At 44.3% G+C, this 24,273-nt stretch overlaps 1 protein-coding gene across 2 annotated transcripts in view; it reads right to left on the bottom strand.

The window, feature by feature from the left end:
- Window positions 1-24,273, bottom strand: part of RCE1 (Ras converting CAAX endopeptidase 1) — a 105,763-nt gene that overhangs the window by 9,955 nt on the left and 71,535 nt on the right. For both annotated transcript variants that reach the window (XM_029612454.1, XM_029612455.1), the window contains exons 5-7: window positions 18,553-18,720; window positions 16,472-16,543; window positions 14,854-14,916 (exon numbers count right to left, since the gene is read on the bottom strand). In XM_029612454.1, the coding sequence (XP_029468314.1) occupies window positions 14,854-14,916; window positions 16,472-16,543; window positions 18,553-18,720 (303 nt within the window). The remainder of the gene's footprint in view (window positions 1-14,853; window positions 14,917-16,471; window positions 16,544-18,552; window positions 18,721-24,273) is intronic.

The raw sequence follows: 24,273 nt of genomic DNA, 5'->3' as shown, positions 1-24,273 counted from the left end.
ATAACATGTGCCAATCACTAAAAATAAAAAAAAATGTGTTTTTACCTTTGCTGTCTGATCTTCATTTTCTAATTGGTTGGTTACAGGCTTTTTTCCTTGTTCCCTTTCTTGGTCTTTTGCCAATTCCTTTTACAGGGTCTCTATTTTGTTTCTTCTCTCTCCACCTATCTTCTTCCCTTCCTCTCTCAAACACACACGCAGGCTCTCATTCTCACATGCTCTCTCTCATACATACATACACATTGGATCTCTCTTTCACATGCTGTCTCACGCTGAAAAAAAACCCCACACAGGTTCCCTCACTCTCACATGCTGTCTCTCCGAACATACAGGCTCTCATTCCCACACAGTCTCTCAACTCACTCTAATACACACAATCTCTCAATTCACTCTCATACACACACACACACACTCTACAGGCTATGTGTCTCCTTCTCGCCTCTGAGCCTCTTCTTCGTGGATCGCTGAGGTGGGATCTGCAGCAGCCCTGCTAGTGGACCTCCTCTTCTCGGGCCACCACTGCAAACGCTGCTCCTCTTCTGCTCGTGGGCCAATGCTCCTCCTCTTCCTGCCTGCGCAACTCCAGCAATGTTTTTCTTATGGGGCTGTGCAGGTAGGAAGAAGGAGCACCTGAAGGTTTGGAGGTCAATTGTTTTCTTTGGGCCGTGATGGGATGAACTCCACCACGGCCCCACCGATCTTCCTGCTGTGTGTGGCCGCAAGAAAAGTTGTGTGCGGCCACTCATGCGCGCAGTTTAGAGGGAACAGTGGCCGGCGCACAGCATAGTAACAGCACGCTTCCCTACTCATCTGCTGGTGGGATGAGGTCCATTGGTGGCCGCTTGGGCCTCCTTATGTCGGTCATCAGCGCCCCCTCTAAGGCCCTGCGCCTGGGGGCATTGCCCCCCCCCCCCCTTGGTATGCCACTGGGCCAATGCTCAAACATCTAACCTTCTAGGTCCCCTGTCAGGCAAATCAGGCGCCATCAGTGCCTGTGTTTCCACTAGAATTTCTATTTTTCTGTACTTGCGGCCTGCCAAATAGACCTATCTGCTAGCTAAATTCTATTATCCTAGCCTACTGCGGCGGTATCCCAAACTTCTAGCCTGCTAGTTTCCCTGTGTAACCTGCCAGACAGACCCAGCTATGTAGGTGCCTGTGTTTCTGTTAGGACTTCAAATTATTACAATGACCATGTAAGATGCACTGCTTACACTTCAGCATCCGACCCACTCTCAATATCTTCCCACCAAGCTTTGTAGCAATCTGAACCAGGACATCTCAAATCTGTCCTGGAAACTAAAACCAGTTGAGTTTTCAGGATATCCAAAGTGAATATGCATGAGATAAATCTGCATATCCTAGAGACTCAGTATAGGCAAATTTATCTCATGCATATTCATTATGGATATCCTGAAAATCCGACTGGCTGAAGGACAGGTTTGGAAAGCCCTGATCTAAACAGCTACAAAACTAGTTGGGATGTTACTTAAGAACATAAATGCCATGCTGAATCAGATCAAGGTCTATCACGCCCAGAATCCCGTCTTCCACAGTAGCCAGTCCATGTCAAAAGTAATTGACAGATCCCAATAAGTAGATCTACTTGATACTCACTCCCAGGGATAGCAATGGCTTTCTCTAGTTTATCTGGCTGATAATGTTCTATGGACTCTTCCTCCAGGAACTGGATGAAACTTTTTAAACCTCACTATAATAGTCACCTTGACCATCTCCTGTCTACAGATTCCACAACATGATCTTGCTTTGAATAAAAAGGTATTTCTATAATTTGTTTTAAATCTGCTGGTTATTTTCATGGCATATCCCCTTGTTCTAGTATTATTTGAAAGGGTATTAACTTTTTTTTATTTACTTGTTCCATCCCACTCATAATTTGATAATCTTTTCCAAACTGAAGAACCCCAAACCTCTCATCATTGGGAAACCATTCCATCCCCTTTGTTATTTTTTGTTGCCCTCCTCTACACCTTCTCTAGTTCTGCTATGTCTATTTTGAGATGGGGGTGACCAGAAATTCATACAATATCTGAGGTGTGTTACTACCATGATGTGGCAGAGTGCCCTATAGAAACGCTTTGCTCCTCTGAAGGAGATGGATCAGACGGAAGATCATCTGAGGCATCGCTGGAGACCCCAGATGAGTCAACCCCCAGGAGCCATATGTGCCGTCATCCGTACTATCATCGACCAGTAGGCCAAAACGTTAGCAGGTTCTCACAAGACCGTGAGACAACAGGCTCCATGGAAAAGAAGAAACTGAAGGGGACCCCACGTGGATGCGTGGTATAATGCATGTTGGACATGCATAGAGAGGCTAAGTCAAAATTCTAGAAACTTTGACATAAGTTTTCCGTGCTGGGCTCCATTCGATGTCACCCATGTGTGAGGACTACCATCCTGCTTGTCCTTGGAGAAATCAATAATTCCCCAGCCCCAAGAGGACAATTTCAACCCCCCAAGGGTGGAGCCCTTCAGAGTCTCAGAAACCCTGAGGCTACCTGAAACTACTTCCTCACCCCTTGGGCTCTTACTGGTACCTCCAAAGGATGGTCAACCAGGAGTCCTCAAGACACTGCAACAATCCAGATCTGTCTGCACCTGCTGGAGGCAGAAAACTATTGGTAAAGTTTATTGCTGCATAAGCTCATGTACTGTGAGTGATGGAAAACTTGTAGTTCTGTCTCCACCTGCTTGAAGGGAGGCATAGCCCACTCATCTGAACTGGTAAGGAAGGACTGGTTGGATGAGAGAAACTGAAATCATATCCAGCTATGGGATAGACACAGTTCTTGTCACCTGCTAGCTCACATCTCCACAGAAACTGAAAGGGGGCCTGCCTCGGTTGGAGGTGCACTTCAGATTACTGTGCTGGACTGTATTGCGTTAGCTAGTACTGAACTGTTTTTGGCTACCAGGGCTTCTGTATTGCTTTGCGTGTGTACTTATTTGTGTCCTGTTTCTGTGAGAGTTGCTGGTTGCTTATAGCTCCATTTTACATTGTTAATAAAAGCAGTGCTGTTGTACTGCTCTTGCAAAAGACACAACTTTCTTGGCTTGTTTGTTTTTCTTTAGAAGGCATTCTCTTATCTAAATTTCTTAGCACTGGTGCTGCTAGACTTCTCAACAGCATTTGGCCGAGGAATATTAGCCTATTTGGATTCCTCCTAACTGTACGGCTCACTGGCTCCTCTTCCCCATTGTGAGTCCTGATCTGTGGGGGTACCACAGGGTTTTCTACTCCAGAGAAGGCCAGCTCCAGTTCTTAAAAGCCACAAACAGGCTTGGCTTTTAGGATATCCACAACGAATATGTTTGAGATATGAGACAGATTTGAAAGCATTTCCTCCAGTGTATGCAAAATATATCTCCTGCCCATTCATTGTGGATATCCTGAAAACCAGGCCTGTTTGTGGCTCTCGAGGACCAGAGCTAGCCACCCCTGATCTATTTGCCCATTCTTTTCAATATCCACCTTACATCACTAGTTCAATGGATCCAGTCTACAGACCTAAAATTCTGTATCTAGGCTCACTATGTACATCTCTCTCATACCCAGAGTGGACCTAACAGCTATAAGGAATCTGTCTGCATGCCTTAGCACTATCCAAAACTGGGCAAACCTAACAAACTCTGAACATGAGCAAAACAAAGATGTGGATACAAAATGCAAGCAGTCAAGTTTCCAACATCAAACTTATTTTTGGGAACTTTGAACTTCCCCTAAAATTATAAATCCAGAGCCTTGGGATCCTACCCCAAATTCAAGCAATCTTTAAAACTTGCTTCTTCCATCTGCAACAGCTACACAAACTATCCCTATATGAAGAAGGTGAGTCTGACCCCAGTAATCCATGCAGTGGTAATGGCTGGATTTCTGTAATGCACCGTACCGATGGTCTGATAACAAAAGGTTTACATTAGTTTCAACTAATTCAGACCACCACAGCATGCTTGTTAGAGGGTTGCAAGCATGTCACACCCATGCAACAAAAAACTTCACTTTCTGCCAGTGCACTATAAGGCCAAATGTAAAACCTTTCCCCTAACTTTCAAAACCCTAAAAGGAAATGGCGCAGATTACTTGAGGGGCAGGCTACCTCACTTTGTGCCTTTGTGACCTTTAAAGTCATCCCAAGGAGCCTCCAGAGTCACAAGGAGCTGAGGTGCTCCTTCCTTTGGAGCTCTCCCTCAGAACTGCCTCCATTTCAGGAAACAGACGACAGCCTGCCTTTTCTGCCAGGCATTTTTGTTTTCCAAAATACTTTTTATTGTAATTTTCAAAACAGAGATTTGCATCCAGAAAAAAAGGCATAACAAGAAAGATTTGCTGGCACAAGACATTCAGCTATCAGCAACATAATATGTGCAATATGACATGGCCTACAAACTCGACAGCCAAACAGAGATAACAACACCAGGACCTAAAACTACACAATGTCAAGGATGCAGTCTCTGTTTGGGTAGAAACAGACACCCCATTCGCCCACATTTCACCATACACCCACCCGTGGGTATACGCACGCTCACATACCACAACCACACCCCAGAATACACCCCCCCCCCACACACACACACACAAGAGACCAAGCAAGATCAGCACTACAAACACTGCTGTGAAAAGATATTACGCTTCAAGCAACCTTTCCTGAGGGGTACAAGATGTAACACGCAGTAAGTACAATTTTAAAGGTTCCGTGCAGGAAAGCAGGTGGTGCGAAAAGCCGTGTGCACAGGAGTTTTAGTACCATTGAGTGGTGTAGCCGGCTGCGATCAAGCTAGTCTGAATATCCAAGGGCAGAAACGTAAAATAAATACCCCAGCATTGACAATACAGTTTACTAACTTTGCGAGTCCCCACAGTACTGTCCATCCATTCCAGCTGCATAGTTAATGCCATCTGTTGATGCCACGATGTGATATTTGGCGGCATGGACAGTTCGATCCAAACAGCTAAAACAGTCCGACAGGCCAAAAAGATTGTGGTACGCCCGAAACGGGTGATAGCTGACAGAAGAGCCTGTTGGGCGAGAGGGAGACCTCCAAGAAGAATCAGACTCGCCTTTTTGGCCTGCACAACAGTAATTTTGGTGAGTATGTCAAGGATTTCTGGCCAAAAGGTCACCAGCGTCGAACACTCTAAAAGCCGATGTATCAGGGTGCCATCTGTCCATCTTGTTGCATTTGATGCATAAAGGGGAGTTGATACAGCCCATCCGAAATCTCTTGACGTCGTCACATATGATGTGATGTAGAATTCGGAATTGCAATTCCCGGAGGCTGAAATCAGAGATATGAGAGTAGACTGCGGTAAAGCAGTGCTGAAGATATTTTTCTGTTAAGGGTTCACCCAAACAAGAAGACCAGCGCTTTGTGAGAGCAGGCAAACAGTTTTGTTTCCGGGAGCTCTTCCCGAGCTTATTCCACCCTGCAATCGAATTTGTGACACAAAATATGTCAAAGATGAGCGTCGCAAACGCAAGTTCCGCTGTGAAGGCTTCAGCCAACCAGTGAAGAGATTGTAGATAATGCCTGGCTTGTAAATACGCGAAAAAATGGTGCGGGGGGGGGGGGGGAGATTTGAAAAGTCTGGGTGAGAGAGTGGAACGACTGCATCACAGAACAGTCCTGTTCATAGAGATGGTAAATGAAAACAATGCCTTTCAGTCCCCATTGCTTGAATATAGTGCCACATTCCTGCCCGGGGGGAAAGCCAGCATTACCCACCAAAGGAAGTAACAAAGATCTCGGGCCACACAGCCCTCGCACAGTACGCAGCCATCTCCAGTCACGGATGCACGGAGAAAGCAGTACCTTTGGGAAGTCCAGCCCTCGTAGCATCGCTGGGCAGGCCTGTAAAAGAAAAAGCAGCGACCATGGGGCAGACATATGATTAATCAGGTTGGGTTCACAATAACAGTAGGAGTCAGTGAGCCACTCTCCCACAAATCGTAGAAATTGTAAACCGATGTGAAGGTCCTGGTTCCAAACACCGCTATAGAAAAGGAAGGCCAAGGCCTCCCATTTTATGGGAACTTCAAGGGTAGAGTATTTTATCCTTGCTTTCTTCCCTCCCCACAGGAATTTAGATAAGGAGGTTTGAAGCTTCTGGAAGTCACTAGCAGGGAGCCAGCAGGGTAACATGTGGAGCTTATAAAGCAATTTAGGAATAATCATCATTTTCAGGAGAGCACAGCGGCCAGAAAGGGACAAAGGGAGGGGTTGCCATGCTGCCAGTTGCGATTGGATAACCACTACCGTCTCCTGCACATTCAGAGCATATAAACACCTCAGTTCTCTAGGTATCCAGACACCTAAATATTTAAGTTTATCAGGTGCCCAAGAAAAGGGAAAGGTGCCCACCCATGTTTGCCGGAGTTGGGGAATCCAATGCCAACGCCTCAGACTTTGAAATATTTATTTGTAATCCCTCAATAGCCCGAAATTGAGAGAAAAGATGTATTATAACTGGAATACTGCTGTGAGGATGCCCCACAAACAACAGGATATCATCCGCAAACAGAAGCCACTTTCAAAGGATGACTCCCCACGCTAAGGCCCCAAAAAGCCTTTTCTCGGAGGAGGCGGATTGCCAGGGGCTCGATCGCCAGCACAAACAGGAGTGGGGAGAGGGGGCATCCCTGCTGCATTCCACATTGAAGAGAAAACGGTCAGCAAGTGCACCATTTATGAGAATGTGCACGCTGGGGTTAGCATACAAAGCTTCCAGCCATGTCACAAAAGCCCCAGAAAAGTCATATTGTTGCAGAGACCAAAAAAAGTAATCCCAAGAAAGTGAATCAAACGCCTTTTCCGCATCTAGGCTCAAAATCATTGCCTCTGCTGAAGATAGATAGCTAAGGGCTGCTATAAGGCGACGGACGTTCTTTACCCCTTGTCTGCAGATGACAGCAAGAACTGCGGCCAAAATTTTTATGTCGACATTAATGAACGATATAGGGTGGTAAGAGCCAACACACAGGGTTTTTTTTTACCTGGTTTGGGTAGCACTACAATAGTCGACTGATTTATTAAGGGCAAAAGCACTTTAGTGGACAGCAGGCCGTTATAAAACGAGGACAGAGAAGGGAGCAGGGGAAATTTTAATATCTTATAAAATTCAGACCCCAAGCCATCAGACCTCGCTGCTTTTCCCAGTGACAGCCCCTGTATAATAGAGTAAATTTCCCCATCCCAAATGGGTGCGTTTTAAGAGAGTGGCTTGGTCAGGGGTTAATGCGGGCAAATGCACACCCTGAAAAAATGAGGTAGAAATCTCGACATCTCTGGCGCGAGCTCGATAAAGGGCAGTGAAATATTCTAAAAAAACGTGCAGAGATTTTGGTCTGAGTAGTCTTGCACTGGCCAGCCCCATCCCTAATCCCCGCTATGACTGACCTTTGATTGCGGACCCGCACTAGATTTGCTAATAGACAGCTTGGTCCGTTACCAAGTTTAAAAAGTTGTTATTTATAATAGCGCAACGACTTTGAGGCCCTTTGATGCAACAAGTAATTCAGGGCTTCCCAAGTGCGATCCACTCGACACTGATCAATGTCTGTCAGATGCCTTAAATGCGGTAAATGCAGTGATTTTAGTAGCCCAATAAGGCGGAGAATCTCGGCATTACGCTGTTTGTTAACTTTTGCAACATAGGCTATAATATGGCCGCGCACTACCGCTTTTCCGGCTTCCCATACAGTTCCCGCTGTGACTTCAGGTGTGACATTCAAGGTTACCTATTCCTCCCAGCATTTGCTTAGGTAAGTATGAAAAGTCTTATAAAAAAAAAAAAAGAGATCAGGCCGCATGCGCCAAGAAAAAGGAGCGTGTGGGGAGCTACCTACTACCAAATTAACAGAAACCGGGGCATGATCAGAGATAGACATAACTCCAATAGTAGCGGATGTCACCCATGCGAAAAGGGTGCATGAGAGCAGCACATAGTCCAGCCTGGAGTATGAATGATGCGGGTGTGAGTAAAAAGTAAAGTCCTGTTCCCCAGGGTGCAACACCCTCCAAGTATCTATCAAATTTAGCTCCTGAGCAACAAAATTTACCCCCATGTATTGGTCATTTATGTCTATCGATTTGGCAGGTTTACAGTCACGCTCCTTATCCATAACTGAATTGAAACAACCACCTACCACCAATTGATACCCATGTAAGTCCATCAACAACCCGACTAGATGGGTGAAAAAGCTATGTGAATATACATTAGGGGCATAAACATTACAGAATGCAAATTTCTGTTGGTAGAGCGTCCCCGCAGCAATAATATAACGACCTTCTGGATCTTGCCAGGATCATTTTATTGAAAGGTAATTGTTTATGAAAACAGAATTGCTACCCCCCCCCCACTTCCGGGATGAGAAGGAGGAACAAAGGCATTGGCCCACCCATTCCCGTTTCAGCTTCGCTTGCTCAGAGTTCGACAAATGCGTTTCCTGTAAAAACACCACCTGAGACTTCAAACGGCGGAACATGGTTAGCAGCTTCTTCCGTTTGATGGGAGAATGAATGCCATCCACATTTAACGACGTGACTTAACCCCCACCATCCCGATCAGTGGTTGCAAAAGCACTGGGCTCAAATTGGGCTCAAAAGCAATCTAAAACGAGCAGTTTGGGGCCTCCCAGCCTAAACCTGAAAACCAGTATTGTACCAATCCAGTCATAGAAAACACGGTCCTCAGAATAATCCCCACTTGGTCTCTTGCCCTTACCCCATCGGAACCCCCCACCCACCAACAAATCACCTTCACATTCACAAACCAATGCACACTCATTCATCCAACACACATCTCACATCACAGATACAGTCATCCCACTCAGACTCCAAGGGGCACAGGGTCTCCCCACACCCTGGCTCAAAAACAAGAGTGTGGGGGATATACCCTCCCCTAGGCCCCCTCCACTCCTCCTGCCCCCAAAATTTTGCAATTCAACATACAGGACCCAGAATCTACAGAACATCAGCATAATAAAGAGAGAGAACAAAAAAAGAAAATGCAAGATGTCAGAAATCTTAAACATTAAATGTCATAACCAGACCAAAACGAAAGGCCCAGACAGTTGCCCTGCCTTCTCGCTCTATTTATAATAAACGAGTCATTTGGCCAATCTTGTCTGGAGATCAGGGTAAGAGGCAGTCAAAACTATTGGCATGGGCACTCAGGACATACTGTCTGAGGGCAGGGTGGCCAAAAAAAGCTGCCGCCTCTTCTTTTTTAGTGAAGAAGAACACTTGCTGTCCTGATGCACCCTCAAATTAGCTGGGTACAGCAGCGCAAAATGGATCCCACGTTTATGGAGCTCTGAGCACGCCGGTGACATTTTGGAAGGCAGTGCCTGCCAAAAAATCATCGAATATAAGAATGCGGTTTCCCCCATATTCCACTGTGCCCTGCTGACGGAACAAGCGCAGTAGCTGAATTTTATGGGCCCAATTAAGAATCCGGGCCATCACTAGCCAAGGCCTGCTGGGGCCATCCCGAGGCGGGCCCACTCTGTGTATACGCTCTCAGCGGACCCGATAAGTAGCCATGGTGAAGCCCAGATGCTCAGGGAGCCAGCATTCAACAAACTTATAAAGATCCTCTTCTTGTAGAGATTCTGGAAGGCCAATAATTTTAAGGTTATTCCGACGGCTCCTGCTTTTCTGATCTTCCAGCCGCTCCAACAACGTTTTTGGGACTGCCTGCAAAGCACTGACTGATTGCTCAGCACTGACAAGCCTGTCCCCATGAACTGAGAGGTGCTGCTCCGCTGAGTCTACTCACTTAGACTGCTGCTCCAATGAGACCTTTATGTCGTCCATAGAGGCCTGTATTTTAATTAAACGCTCATCTAAAGCAGCAGAGACACTGCTAGAGATTTACAACAGCACTTCATTGGAGATTGCTGCCAACGTTTTCTGTGGCTCTGGCGCGGCCGCCATCTTGCCCATGTTGCCTCGACGATCCCACACGGCCCGGGCAGCCTGTTCCTGCATCCCCGGCCCCACGCATCCGAATTAAAGGCTGTCCGGGCCCTGGAGTGTTCCCATACACAACTGACCAGTTGTAGTGCCGATTCACGGAAGGTGTGCTCCGGCGGGCGATCAAGTGGAGGGGGGCCGCGGAGCTCCTTCCCAGGACTGCTCACCCCGCTACGTCATCTCCGGAAGTCCTTCTGCCAGGCTTTTAATGGAAGTTAGAAGTGACTAATCCACAGACATCCAGACAATAACCTGCCACATTCACCTGACTGACGCTAATTGGAAACCCAAAGAGTTTACGTCTGCTAATGTGTGCAAATACTTTTTTTTTTGGGGGGGGGGGGGGGGGAATACATGCATACTTTTAAAATTTCAAAATGTAACTGAAAAATCTACTCCAACCCCCTCACCTACCCCAGGAATGCTTCAGTGTCCTGGGGGCTAGGTTTGTGTGCATATAGGCCCAATGTACATAAAGTTAAACATAGAAAACATGATGGCAGAAAAAGACAATATATATGACCTATCTAGTCATCCTCACCAACTAATTCATCTTCACAATCCCTACCACTTCCTTAGAGATCCTCAGCATATACTCAATGCTCTTTTGGATTCAGATATTGTCTTGGTTTCCCTGACCTTCAGGGTGAGGTTGTTCCATGCATCCGCTACCCTTTCTCTAAAGAAAAATGTCCTTCAATTACACCCATGACTCTCCCCTTTTACCCTCATCTTATTCTAGCATCTCCTTTCTGTTGAAAGGGGCCCGCCTCCTCTGCATGGAAACCCTGCAAGTATTTAAATGTCTCAATCATATCTTCTATATCCCATTTTTTCTGTAGCTATACATGTTTAGATCTTTAAGACTGTCTCCATATACTTTAGAACGAAGAACACCAACCATTTTAGTAGTTTATATCCTTTTAAAAATGCAGTCTCCAGAATTGTTCACAATTTACCCACGTATGGGGCAGACAATTTTATAAAAGGCCATATCCATGATTAAAGAACAGCTTTACCCACAGAAATGGCTGTTACTCACACTATATCCAAATATGTGTTTTTGAAGGACCGTTCTTGGGGGAAGGAAATGTGATCAATGTTTTAATCATCAAAACCTTGGGTAGGGGCTCTAAGGGCCTGAGTCCTGATTCTTTTAAGTACCTAATAACACTTCTACCCACTTCATAGTGTTTGTCTGTTCCCTCTCTCTCCCATCTCCCCATTTCACCCTCACATCCAGCAACCCAATTCCCAGTTGACAGCACCCGAGTGGCTTTTGTGGTGCGGTGGGCCCAGTGTTTCTCTAACCCGCTCTTCCTGCCGCCGGTGCCTCTCCCAGCCAGTTCACAGCTATTTGAACCACATGGGGGACTGTAGAAATCTGTGGTGTATCACACAGTTGGTGGCAGGAGAAGAGGGTTACAGAAGCACTGGACCCGCTATGCCACCAGCTGTGCTCTGCTGCTGACAGCTGGGATCACACAGCCAGGAGGGTGGCCAAAATGAAAACTTGCACCCGGGCCCAGTTGGTCACTGCTTTGCTACTATGCTGACCAGCACCATGAGCAACATCCTTTGTGATATATGCTGACAGGTGCAATAAGTCAGACTTTTCAGACTTTTAATACACAGTTCCCTCAGAATTAGATTTCATATCTATGTCCTATAGCATCCCCCACCCAACACCACCAAGTCTGTTAAATAAGAACATAAGACCACTCCATCATTCAAACCACCCTTGCCTTGCAACAGTCCCCCCTGCCTGCTCCCACCCAAACACATTCCTTCAAATACTGTAAATCATGCCCACTAGACACCCTCACAACAGCATGCTCAGACATCTCCAACCAACTCGACCTTTTCTCGGCTGACAATGCCTTCACCTTTAATATAGCAAACACACACTGCCCTATCACTGTGAAAACTATCAAACCTGCTCATCCAAATAGGAAACCTTGGTACTCAACTGAACTCAAGAAGCTCAAAACCCTCCTCAGAACATCAGAAAGACAATGGCGCAGACATCCCTCCCCAGCATCTAAAACAGCCTACTACCAACTCATGCACAAATACAGGAAAGCTACTCTCGCGTCCAAACGAGAATACTACGCCACAAAGATCCATAGATTCCAATACAACCCCAAGGCGCTCTTTTCTTTGATCTCCAGCCTCACCAACTCCTCCAATACACTAACATAATCCTCCTCCACAAAAAATCGATGCAATGAACTTGCACACTTTTTCCAAAACAAAGTCTCATCCCTCACTGCACGTTTCTCCTCGAACCCAAACAACGTAACGCTGCCCACCTTCAACATCTCAGCCACTCTATCTTCCTTTGATGTATCCTCCTCCCTGGAAATAGAAAACATCCTGCGAACGATGAGACCCTCCTCCCATCCTTCCGAAACTATTCCAACCAAACTTCTCCTATCTATCCCCAAAGTCATTGCTAAACCGCTCTCCTCCATCTGCAACCTTTCATTAGAACAGGGCACTGTTCCTAACTTCCTAAAACAAGCGGTGGTCAAACCCATCCTTAAAAAACCCAATCTTGATCCCTCCACTCTAGCCAATTTTAGACCCATCTCCAACCTCCCTTTCCTGTCCAAAATCCTAGAAAAAATAGTCAACTCTCGCCTATCTGACTACCTTGAACAAAACAATGTGCTGCCTTCCACACAATATGGTTTCCAGAAAAATCTGAGCACCGAAAAACTACTACTTTACCTGACTGACACCATTATCAAAGGCTTCGATACAGGGAGTTCTTTTCTTATTGCCATGCTAGACATCTCTGCTGCTTTTGATACTGTAAATCACACTATCCTAATCAACATCCTCAGCAATATTGGAATCTCCGGCACCGCCCTCTCCTGGATCAAATTACTTACAAAATCGTCACTACACAGTCTCCACTGATAACAACGAATCCAACCCTATTAGCCTCAACCAAGGTGTGCCCCAGGGCTCCTCTCTCTCATCCACTCTTTTCAACATTTACATGCTTCCCCTCACTACCCTCCTCACCAAACTCGGCTTTGAACACTTCATCTACGCAGATGATGTTCAAATTCTTTTCCCCTTTGCCGACTCACTGCAAACTGCTCTCCAAAACTGGGAATCATGCCTGACTGCCATCAACCAACTACTCACTGACATGCACCTTGCACTCAACCCCCAAAAAACTGTACTCCTCATCCTCTCCAACAAATGTCCCCTACCCTCAATTCCCCTCGCCTATTCCGCTACGACATTCCCCGCTCACACCCGTAATCTGGGTGTCCTCATTTACAATCAACTCTCTTTCAAACCCTTCATCAAATCTATCCTAAGTGACTGCTATTTCAAACTACAAACTATAAAAAAACTCAGACCTCTTCTCTACTTCACTGACTTTCGCACTGTACTACAATCTATTATATTCTCCAAAATGGACTACTGTAATGCTCTCTTCCTTGGCCTCCCTGCCACATACACCAAACCTCTTCAGCTCCTACAGAATGCCTCAGCACGCATCCTTACTAATTCTAAAAAATGTGACCACATTACACCAACTATTATCGATCTCCATTGGCTACCTATACAATCTCGAATCCTTTTCAAAGCTCTCTCCCTCATCCACAAAAGTATCACTAATGAAAACTCTGGCTGGATCAACCCTCCCCTACTTCCACGCACCTCCACCCGTCCAACCCGTGCTGCACTCCAAGGAACTCTCCGTACCCCCTCCATCAAATCCACTAAACTCAGTTCCACAATGAACAGAGCCTTCTCCCTCGCTGGTCCCACCCTATGGAATTCCATGCCCCCCAACCTACGCACTGAAACCTCTACAGCCAAATTCAAGAAAAAACTAAAAACCTGGTTGTTCGTACAGGCCTATCCTTCCACGTGAACCGCCCTCCTGAAACCACCTAACCATATTTAGTACTCCTCCTTGTTCAACCTGTACATTTTGCTGCTATATCCTTTTAGTAGCAACACTATCCTTTTCTTCTCTCCCCCTCTTTGCCCCCCCCTCTCCCACTCTCTGATTTTAATGCTTTTACTACCTAACGCTTGTCAAATACTTTGTAAATTTCAGTCTCTGTTTTTCCAGTTACTGAATCGCACATCTTGTACGATTTGCCTCCTTGCCTTCCTAGTTTTCCTATCTGTATTTCGACAATTTGTCTCCGACCATTGTAAATATTGTTAATCTATTTAGAAGTTTGCTGTTCCTTAGTTCACAGTTACCGTTCCATGTAAAGGCATTGCCTAAAAGTTTTTAAGTTATCTGTAAACAGATACGATGTGCGAAAGGTTGTCGGTATATAAAAGTTTCTAAATAAATAAATAAGTACCACCTGTGCTCACACCAATGGTTCATCGAGCCCAACATCTCTCTCCGATAGTGGCCAGCCTGGGTCACATGAAAGTACCTGAAACCGTCAAGCCGTGTACCAAGAGCATTTAGTTTACTCCTCTATCTTTCATTCCTACCTTTCCTCTTTTCCTTATTTGTTTTAGCATATGATGGGGCCTGTTCCATATATCATTGATTGTCTCAATCAAAAAGGAATCTTAAACAACCTTTCCTTCAAAGTCAAGTGTCCTCATCTCATTTTGAGAACCCCTGCTGTAAATGGCATATCTTACAGAATGAGAAAGGATACCATACACTGGTTAGGAGTAGAAAGAGGATCTCAACACACATGCCCCTTTGTCTCGATTTTGGGTTTCTTTCACAATCAATGTGAGATAGTGTCTCTTAGGTCAAACACACTAATCACAGTCCCCATTAATATGTATTACAATGGAAAGGAAGAGAAAGAAACCCAACAAAAGAAAAATTACACTTTTCCTCACCTGTTCTGATGAAGATGAAGGCTGTGTATGCCCCAAAGACAGCAGTGTATGAGAACTGGAATGCTGGCAGAGGAAGAAAAACTTCAGTCAGTACAAAATCCTCCTCATTTTCAAGACAAATGGCAAACCTCATGTATAAGACAAACTGCACAAGTTTATATTTCTCTTCCCAGAGACCCAACAAGGAACCTTAGGGCTGGATTTTCTATTTTCGCACCGGTTTGTGAATCCCGGCGCTAACGGGGAGGGGGCAGGCCTGCGAAAGCCGGCAGCGATCGCACCACCGCGGTGCTATCACTGCAGGCTTTCGCACCCAATAGCGCCATCGTAAAAGGTGGTGCTATTGGGCGCGCTACTGGAGGCGATAAGGGGCCTTACCTTTTCGCCATCAGCGAAGTTTCCGCGGCGTCCACCCCGACGCCGCCCCAACAACTCCTCTTCCGGTGCTGATGCCACCCTGACTCCGCCCCTTTTCGCATGCGATAAGGTTAGAAAATAACCCCCTCAGTTATGTGTAACCAGCTTCGCTCAGGACTATCGGCCTGCTTGCTGTTCTGCCTGATAGACAGGATACTAGCTGCCTTCTGACAAAGTCAATATCAACATCAACATGGTGCACCATCTCAAAATCTATTGAGTCCTGCTGTTTCTGAAGTTGGTAACAGGTTCAAAGAGTGACTGGCAATTTTGTGTCAGCCAGATGAAATCAATTTTAACACAAAATGGAAACTAAGAGCAGCAGAGGCAGGAACCTCATACTCCAGGTAAGATTTCCAGAGAAATACTTGTGTCTAAACCTTGTTTTTCCAGCTCAACAGGTACTTTCACCTGACCACACAATAATGCCGAGAGGTGTCCTTTAACACGTAAAAGTTCATTAATTCAGTTTATTTGGTCACAGGTCTTCTGATGTTCTGTAACTCTCTTAATTTCTGGTTGCCAGTAAATAAATCCAGGATGCGGCAACAATTATTTTGCACAACATGCAGCATAACACCTCACAAATCAATACATCCATAAACAAAACTCAAGGTGCAAACTTTAATTTAATTTTACATTTTTTTCAAAAATTCTATTTACTAAATGTTCTAACAAATTAGGTTAATTATTAGAACATTTTGTAAAGAAAATTAAAAAAAAAAAGTTTTAAATGAAATATAGAAAGTTAGCACATCGAGATTAATATTTAGCTGCGAAGCAGCTAGTTAAGTTAGCCACAAAATTCTAGCCACAAAATTCATTATGTGGCTAGAATTTAGCTGCACTTGGTTTCTAATATCGCTGCTTTGCCATTTAGAGGAATAACTTTTCAGTTATCCTTTAAACGGCTTCTGAATATCGGTCTCCTCAAGTTTTGTTTATAGGTGGAAATTATTTTGCTGCACAGTGGCAGAAGCCATGTAATTTTGGGCCATATTTAAAATAAATAAATAAATTGCTGAGTTTTGCAAGGATACCGTTTTGCCTTAAATTTGCCTTTCATTAGACTAGAGGTGAAATTTTGCTTTCCCTTTAGAAAAAGGCAACATAGCAAGTGGGACTCTTGCTGTTCTCTGGGATGGACGGGTCTTTTCCAGCTGAGGAATTCTGTAGATTCTAGGAAGAAGGCATCACCTACCTGCAGACAGGAAGATGCTGATCAACGTGCCCTGCCGGAAACGTAGCTGCTCGATGATGTGATGGAAATGGGCTGCAAGAAAAGCCAAACCAGCATGTGAAAAGGCACAGCACCCTTTTCCCACGAAAGGGGATGACATGTGAAATGACTAGGTCTCAAAGGAGGTGCCATTAGAGCTAAGGGTCAAGGCACCAATCCTCAAATAATTCCCATCTGCTTCTAATCAAGAGCTGTAGACTAAGGCTAGTCCCTTGCTTTTCTTCAAAATGGCTAAGGCTTATCCATAAAGGCGCTCCAGGTTCTTAGTGGACTCCCTTCGAGTTTTTCTCTGTCTCCATCTGCTGGAAGGGAGGCACAACCCACTGTCTGGACTGATCCAGGTACGTACAGGGAAATAGAATGATTTCGTACAATCTTGAAGTTAAGCTTTTTGAATTAGCATTAAGTTAGATGGAATTTTTTTATTTGAAAACATTTCCTTGTGGTCTAGATACTGATGATTATATTGGGTGTAATATTCAGTAAGCCAATGAGTGTGCCGTATATTCAGTGCGATAAACATCCCATTTCCTAAAGTTATCCAGATTCATGTAGGTGGATAACTAAAAATATCTAACCAGCTATGTAGGAATATAACTGGTTAGGTTTTTTTTTTTTTTTTAGTTATCTGGCCTTAATTTATTAACTTGCTTCTTAACCAGATATCTTTAAAAGATAGCAGGACCAGGGTTATGGAATGCACTACCACCTGACTTGAGGCTAGAAGCAAGCTTGCAGACATTTAAAAAGAAATTGAAAACATGGCTATTCCAGCAAGCATTTACATGATAATATATATTTTGTTCTTATGATGAAAGTATTTTAGTTTTGTTTTTAAAATGGTTTTTTTATTATGATCTTATGATTTTCTGTTCTTTTAGAATAGATTACATATTTCATTTACAATGCTTGTTTATTTAATTTTATCACCTTCATTTTATGTATATTTAATCTGTTATTATTTGTACACATGATGTAAACCGGTATGAAGCTACCACGAATATCGGTATATAAAAATAAATAAATAAAAGATATCTAGTACATTTATTTTTTTTTTCCTGTGCTACACAGGTATCTAGATAGATAGATATCTAGAAGTAAAAGGCCTATGGTCCGTTTCACTCCCTTTCCCCACAAAATTTCCTATAAGGCCCTGTTGGGCTGTACACCCCCACTCCCTCAAATTAAAAAGAAATGTTTCTGGAGCCACCCCCCTTCCCCGGTTGTGTATTATGTACTGGTACTACTGCCAGACCCTCCCACCGCCTTAAGGTGCCGTGCAGTGTGTTCCCTTCCACCACAGACCTCTCCCCATTCCACTGAAAAATAAAAATCCCTACTGGGAGTGGAGTATGAACCTACTTGCTTTGGGCACTCCAACACAGTTTCTGTCAAGCTGCGCTGGTAGCATAAACTACACACAATTTACACTTCTGGTGCCAACTTATTTGGCTAAAATCTAGCTGCGCAATATTAAAAAAATCTGCCGTTTGGATGGATAACTTGCGAGTTATCCATCTAAATGGCTCTGAATATTGACCTCATTGCTTTTGTTTTCTCCTCTACATTATTCGATTATTGAATTCTATATACATTTTGCTAATGTCACGTTTTCTTGTCATTTATTTTGAAATTCAGAATAAACAAATTTACAAAAAAATGCAAATTTAAACAACTTGGGATAAGTTCAGGGGATCCTCAGCGGTTGGGGAGCAAGGGGTAAATACAAAGTTCAAATAGGGTCTTTAGTACTACTGGAGGAAAGGAGAATGGGCAGATAAGGTGGTCCTTGCAGTCATTATCTGCTGTTCTCTTCCAGGTTTCTGATACACTGGACACTAGACACCATTATTAGCTAATTATAACCTCTTGCAAGCCCCTTTTAAAATGAGAGTAGACCGTATGCAGTGCAGCCTGTACTAGAAACGTTTTCTCCACATGTTCCAAGAGGTCAACATGAAGCACGTCAACCTAGCAAAGCCTTAGACAGCAGCTCAGCAACGAGACATACAACTTCACTTCCACCATGCCCATGCACTCACCGATGCCAAAAAAGAGGGGGCAGGTAAAGATGGCAGGCTGGAGGCCCATGCAGGGAATGAGCATGGGCAGCATACAGGCCCGGAACACCAACTCCTCTGTCAGTGGCGCGATGACCTGGTTCCGCAGCCAACGCATATCTGTCATGCACAGAGCCCAGAAATGGGGATCTGTATCAGGGAGAAAAAAAAAAAAAAGAATTAAGGAGAGAAGGCACATGTAGACAGGTGACATTATATGCTGGAGACAGCTTATTGAGGGCTAGCAGTAACATAGGTGAAACATTCCATCTTTAATCAAATGGGTTGAAAGGGGACAAATTAATTGTATAGAGGGTCAGTCAATTAATACAGTACAGAATTAATTATGAGTTATGAGGCTAGACCAGCAAAGTGGAAGCAGTACTCTGTTTTGAATCTGTTCTTGTGTGTGGCTGGATTGTAGATTTCTCAACAGAGATCGCAGATTTCTGCTCTGTCACTATCTATCTGGGGTGTGGCTGATTGATTAAGCTAAAGGGGAAAAAAAAATCTCCAATAGGCAGTGTTTTATTTCTGCTGTTTTTGTGTTTTGGGGGTTGCTGGAACCTTACACTTATTTTTCTAAGTGGAAATATATTTGCTAATTATTATTTTAATTTCCAAGTGTGCTATTTATGTGAGGAAGCCAGGACACTAGTATCTACTAGATATTTGGGGGTGGTTTGAAACCGTTGCACAGCTGGAGGTAGCCAGAATCTAGTTAGAGGCAAAATTTCAAAGCACATGGTAACCTGACAGAGCCTGAGCTTTTTACCTGAGTCCTGCTTCTGCTAGGTTAAAAGTCTAAATTAATCTAATCGTTTAGTAATTTCAACAGAATCGAATGCCATAAAAGAAAGCTGCTTCTGCTGGGAGACTCCAAAGGAACCAATTTGGGATCCTCAGGTAGGAGATGTGCAAACCAGATAGCCCAAGTCATTGAAGAAGAAAGTTTTGATATCAGTGTTATCATCCATCTGTGGACCAATGTCCTCAATGGAAATGGTATCCATGAAGTACAAAAAGATTTCTAAAATCTAGGAAAGAAGATAAGGCACACAACAAAGTCTATTGCCTTTTCAGAAGTATTACCTATTCATGGAAAGGGAAATGAGAAGCTATGCTATATAAATAATTTAAATTCCTGGCTCAAAATCTGGTGTACAGAAAGTGGTTTTGGATGCATTGGAGGCTGGATTCGTGTATGGAGCAGTAAAAGGCTGTATGGTAAGGATGGCCTACATTTGTCTGTAGCAGGAAGGAGGATGCTAAGTGAGAAATTCAGATCATATATTACCAGACATTTAAAACTAAAGAATGGGGGTGGCAGGGGATGGCTAATGAAACTGGCATGTCACCCCCAAGCAAAAGAAGATGTGGGAGGAGAAAATAACAAAATCAATCAGCTCAAAAAAGCAGAAAAGATGTCTAGGAAATGCAACAAATCAAGGGAGAAAAATTGGAAAGCTAGGACTACAAATGATCATAGTTTTGGCAATAAAACTCCAGACCTGAAGGCCCTAATGGTGGAGGCGGACTTGGACATTGTTGCTGTTACGGAGACATGGTTAATGAAGTCTCATGATTGAGATATGGCCATACTGGGCTATAGCTTGTTAAGGAAGGACAGAGAGGACAGAAAAGGGGGAGGAGTAGCTCTTTATGTCAAAAACCAATATCTAAGCAACTGAGCTGCAAGGAACGTGGGGTAGAGCAAAAGCATTATGGGCCGTCCTAAAAAAAAAAAAAAAGAGATGATGGTGTATCCATTTTTACTGGAGTGGTTTACAGGCCTCGTGACTCAAACAGAAGAACTAGACAGAGATCTGTTCAAAGACATCCAAAAGGTGGGAAGGAATGGAGAAGTGCTGATTGTTGGAATAATCTGCCAGATGTAGACTGGAGAATCTCTTCTGCAAAATCTACCAGAAGTAGAGAAATAGTGGATGCCCTGCAAGGGGCTCTGTTCAAACAAAAGGTAAAGGTGAGCACTAGGTCGAGTATAACTCCCTCGCTCAGGGGTTCTAACAGGGATAATGTCTCTAAAGTCCGGGTGGGTGCCCACCTCAGTACCAGTGATCATCAAACAGTATGGTCCAACATCGCAAATAGGATACAGAGAAGTCACACAAAATCCAGAGTTCTAAATTTAAAAAATACGGACTTTGTCAAAATGGGGACGTACCTGGAGGCAGAACTAGAAGACTGGGAGAAAATGGGAAAGGTGGAACAATCGTGGGCCAAACTAAAAGGAGCAATTACAAAGGCAACAAATCTAAATGTTAGAAAATGTTAGGGTACTACGTGGCGGCCTACTCTTCAGCTTACACCCTGCACCAGACACACGTACAACGTATGGAAGCAATGGAGATTTCGGCTGGTGGGCCGCTATGACTATTTCTCCCTTACTTACTTATTCCATAACACTCACTTCCCGGCTGGACTTCCTACAAAGGCCTACGAACTTTGGAAAGCTGGAGGTCTTTCTTGCATGTATCATGTTATTCAGCAGGGTCGTCTGGCGTCATTTGCTAATCTACAGGAACAGTTTCAACTCCCGGCCACGGAATTTCTTCCTTACATGCAACTCCGCCATTTTGTTTTGCATGTCCAATCCAGGGGGCTGCTGGCTCCTTCACGCTCTCTTTTTGAGGGATATTGTGTTTCGCCTAAAGCCGTCGGAGGTCTTATTTCCAAAATTTACCAACAACTACTACTTCGTCCGTTTACCAGACATACTCATATGAAGGCTTGGGAAGCTGATTTACGGCGGTCTCTCTCGGAGGAGGAATGGACGTCCATCTTCACTAAGTTGTCTCGCGGAAATGTATCCACCCGCATTGTAGAAGCCAATTACAAGATTCTGTACCGATGGCATTTAACGCCGATTAGGCTGCATCATTGCTACCCGCAGGTGGACCGGCACTGTTGGCGGAACTGCCACCACGATGGGACATTTCTTCACATGTGGTGGGACTGTGTTTTTATTAGTCCTCTTTGGTCCTACGTCTCCCGGCTACTGTCAGACTTGCTCCAGTCCTCCTGCCAACTCACTATGGAGCAGGCGCTGCTCTTTGCCCCATGTGACTCTTTGCCTCTGCCTGCTCAAACTCTTGTGCAACAGATCTGCACAGCGACTAAAATGGAGATTGCTTATCGCTGGAAGAGGCCTCAACCGCCCACGTCCGACGAGCTGCTCAGGCGACTGGACAATGTATGTCTTCTATATCGTCTTACGGCACTGAAGCATCACCGCCTTTCTAAATTTCGCCAAATCTGGGACCCCTACATCTCATGGAGATCCTTAACTTTTACGGTGGTTTAAGGCGATATACTGCAAAGTTATTATTTCTCCTTTACATACTTATTTCCCTACCCAATGCACTGCTCATGTGATGCTCTTGAATGGAGTGATGTATTCCTGTTCACGTCTGTCCACAAATACTTAGCCTTTATATGGCATGATGGGGGGTGGGAGGGAAAGGGGTACTTATATAAAGGTTGCTGTGGTTACTATGTTATGCTGCTTTCCTATGCTGTTGCCTTCAGTTATTAATGACTGTTCTGATGCACCAAAGGTTGTACGTGTTTATTCTGTGTATTACGGCAATAAAAACTTCAAATTAAAAAAAAAAAAAGAAAATGTTAGGGTACTTGCCAGGTACATGTGACTAGGATTGGCCACTATTGGAAACAGGATACTGGGCTTGATGGACCCTTGGTCTGACCCAATATGGCATTTCTTATGTTCTTAAAAGTAAACAAAAGTAAGAGAAATAAGAAACCGATCTGGTTCTCAAAGGAGGTGGCTGAAAAAATAAAAGCAAAAAGAACAGCGTTAAAAAAAATATAAAGGGTCACAAAAAGAGGAACACAGGGAAATATATCTGGTGAAACCGAGGGAGACAAAGAAAGTAATCAAGAAAGCAAAAAGTCAGGCAGAAGAAAGGATTGCCAAACAGATAGAGAGGTGACAAAACATTTTTCAGATACATCAAAGAAAGGTCCAAAGTGGTATAGCGAAACTGAAAGTTGACAAGGATCAATGTGTGGAGACAGACAAAAAATGGTGGAAATTTTAAACAAATACTTCAGTTCGGTGTACACAAAAGAAGATCCTGGAGAAGGACAGTCACTAGTTAACAAGACTGTGGATGGGGGTGGAGTAGACGAAACTCCATTTACAGAAGAGAATGTATGGAAAGATCTAGGAAAACTGAAAGTGCACAAGGCCATGGGACCAGATGAGGTTCATCCCAGGATACAGAGGGAGCTCAGATGAGCTGGCAGGAATGCTGCACGACCTGTTCAATAGAGCCCTGGAAACGGGAGTGGTGCTGAATGATTGGAGAAGAGCAGTGGTGGTCCCGCTTCACAAGAGTGGGAGCAGAGAGGAGGCTGGAAACTACAGGCTGGTTAGCTTCACCTCGGTGGTAGGAAAATTAATGGAGACACAGCGGAAGGGAAGGATAGTGAACTATCTACAGTCAAAAGGATTGCTGGACTTGAGGCAGCATGGATTCACCAGGGGAAGGTCCTGTCAGACAAACCTATTATTTTTTGATTGGGTGACTAAAGAATTGGAACAAGGAAGAGCGCTCAATGTGATCTACTTGGATTTTAGCAAAGCTTTTGATACTGTCCCGCATAGGAGGTTTGTGAATAAAATGAGAATCTTGGGAGTGAGCACCAAGGTGGTGGCGTGGATTACAAACTGGTTGACAGATAGACAGCGTGTAATGGTAAATGGAACCTACTCTGGAGTGAACAGTGTTAAGCAGTGTCACAACATCAGTGTTGGGACCGGTCCTGTTCAATCTCTTTGTGAGTGACATTGCAGAAGGTATAGAAGGTAAAGCCTGTTTATTTGCAGATGTCACTAAGACGTGCATCAGAGTGGACACACCGGAAGGAGAAGAGAGAATGAGATGTGATTTAAGGAAGCTTGAACAGTGGTCAAAGATACGGCAGCTGAGATTCAATGCCAAAAATGCAGAGTCATGCATCTGGGGTGTGGTAATCCAAAAGAGCTGTATGCGATGGATGGTGAAGGGCTATTGTGCACGGAGCAAGAGAGAGACCTCAGGGTGATAATGTCTAGCGATCTGAAGACGGCGAAGCAATGTGACAAGGGGATGGGCTGCATAGAGAGAGGAATAACCAGTAAGAAAAAGGAAGTGATAATCTCCTTGTACAGGTCCTTGGTGAGGCCTCACCTGGAGTAGTGTGTTCAGTTCGGGAGACCGCATCTCAAAAGGGACAAAGACAGGATGGAGGCAGTCCAGAGAAGGGTGACAAAAATGGTGGGGTCTCCATCAAATGACTTATGAGGAGAGATTGAAGAACCTAAATATGTATATCCTGGAGGAGGTGCGGGGGGGATATGATACTGACCTTCGGATACCTGAAAGGTTTTAATGATGAAAAATCAAACCTTCTCCTTTTGAAAGAAATTAGTAGAACTAGGGGTCACGAAATGAAATCCAGGGAGGACGTCTCAGAACCAATGTCAGGAAATATTTTTTCACAGTGAGGGTGGTGGATGCTTGGAATGCCCTTCTGGAGGAGGTGGTGAAGACAAACAATGAAAGATTTCAAAGGGGCAAGGGATAAACACTGTGGATTCCTAAAGACTACTGGATGGAAATGAAGAAATAAGTGCATGGGGGTAGCTTGCTGGTGTGGTGATTACTACCCTTAACC

Source organism: Rhinatrema bivittatum, chromosome 8 (genome assembly GCF_901001135.1).
Source record: "Rhinatrema bivittatum chromosome 8, aRhiBiv1.1, whole genome shotgun sequence".
In the NCBI taxonomy this organism is placed as follows: Eukaryota; Metazoa; Chordata; class Amphibia; order Gymnophiona; family Rhinatrematidae; genus Rhinatrema; species Rhinatrema bivittatum.
The sequence above is the reverse complement of the archived record's forward strand: the minus strand, read 5'-3'. Positions and strand labels throughout refer to the sequence as shown.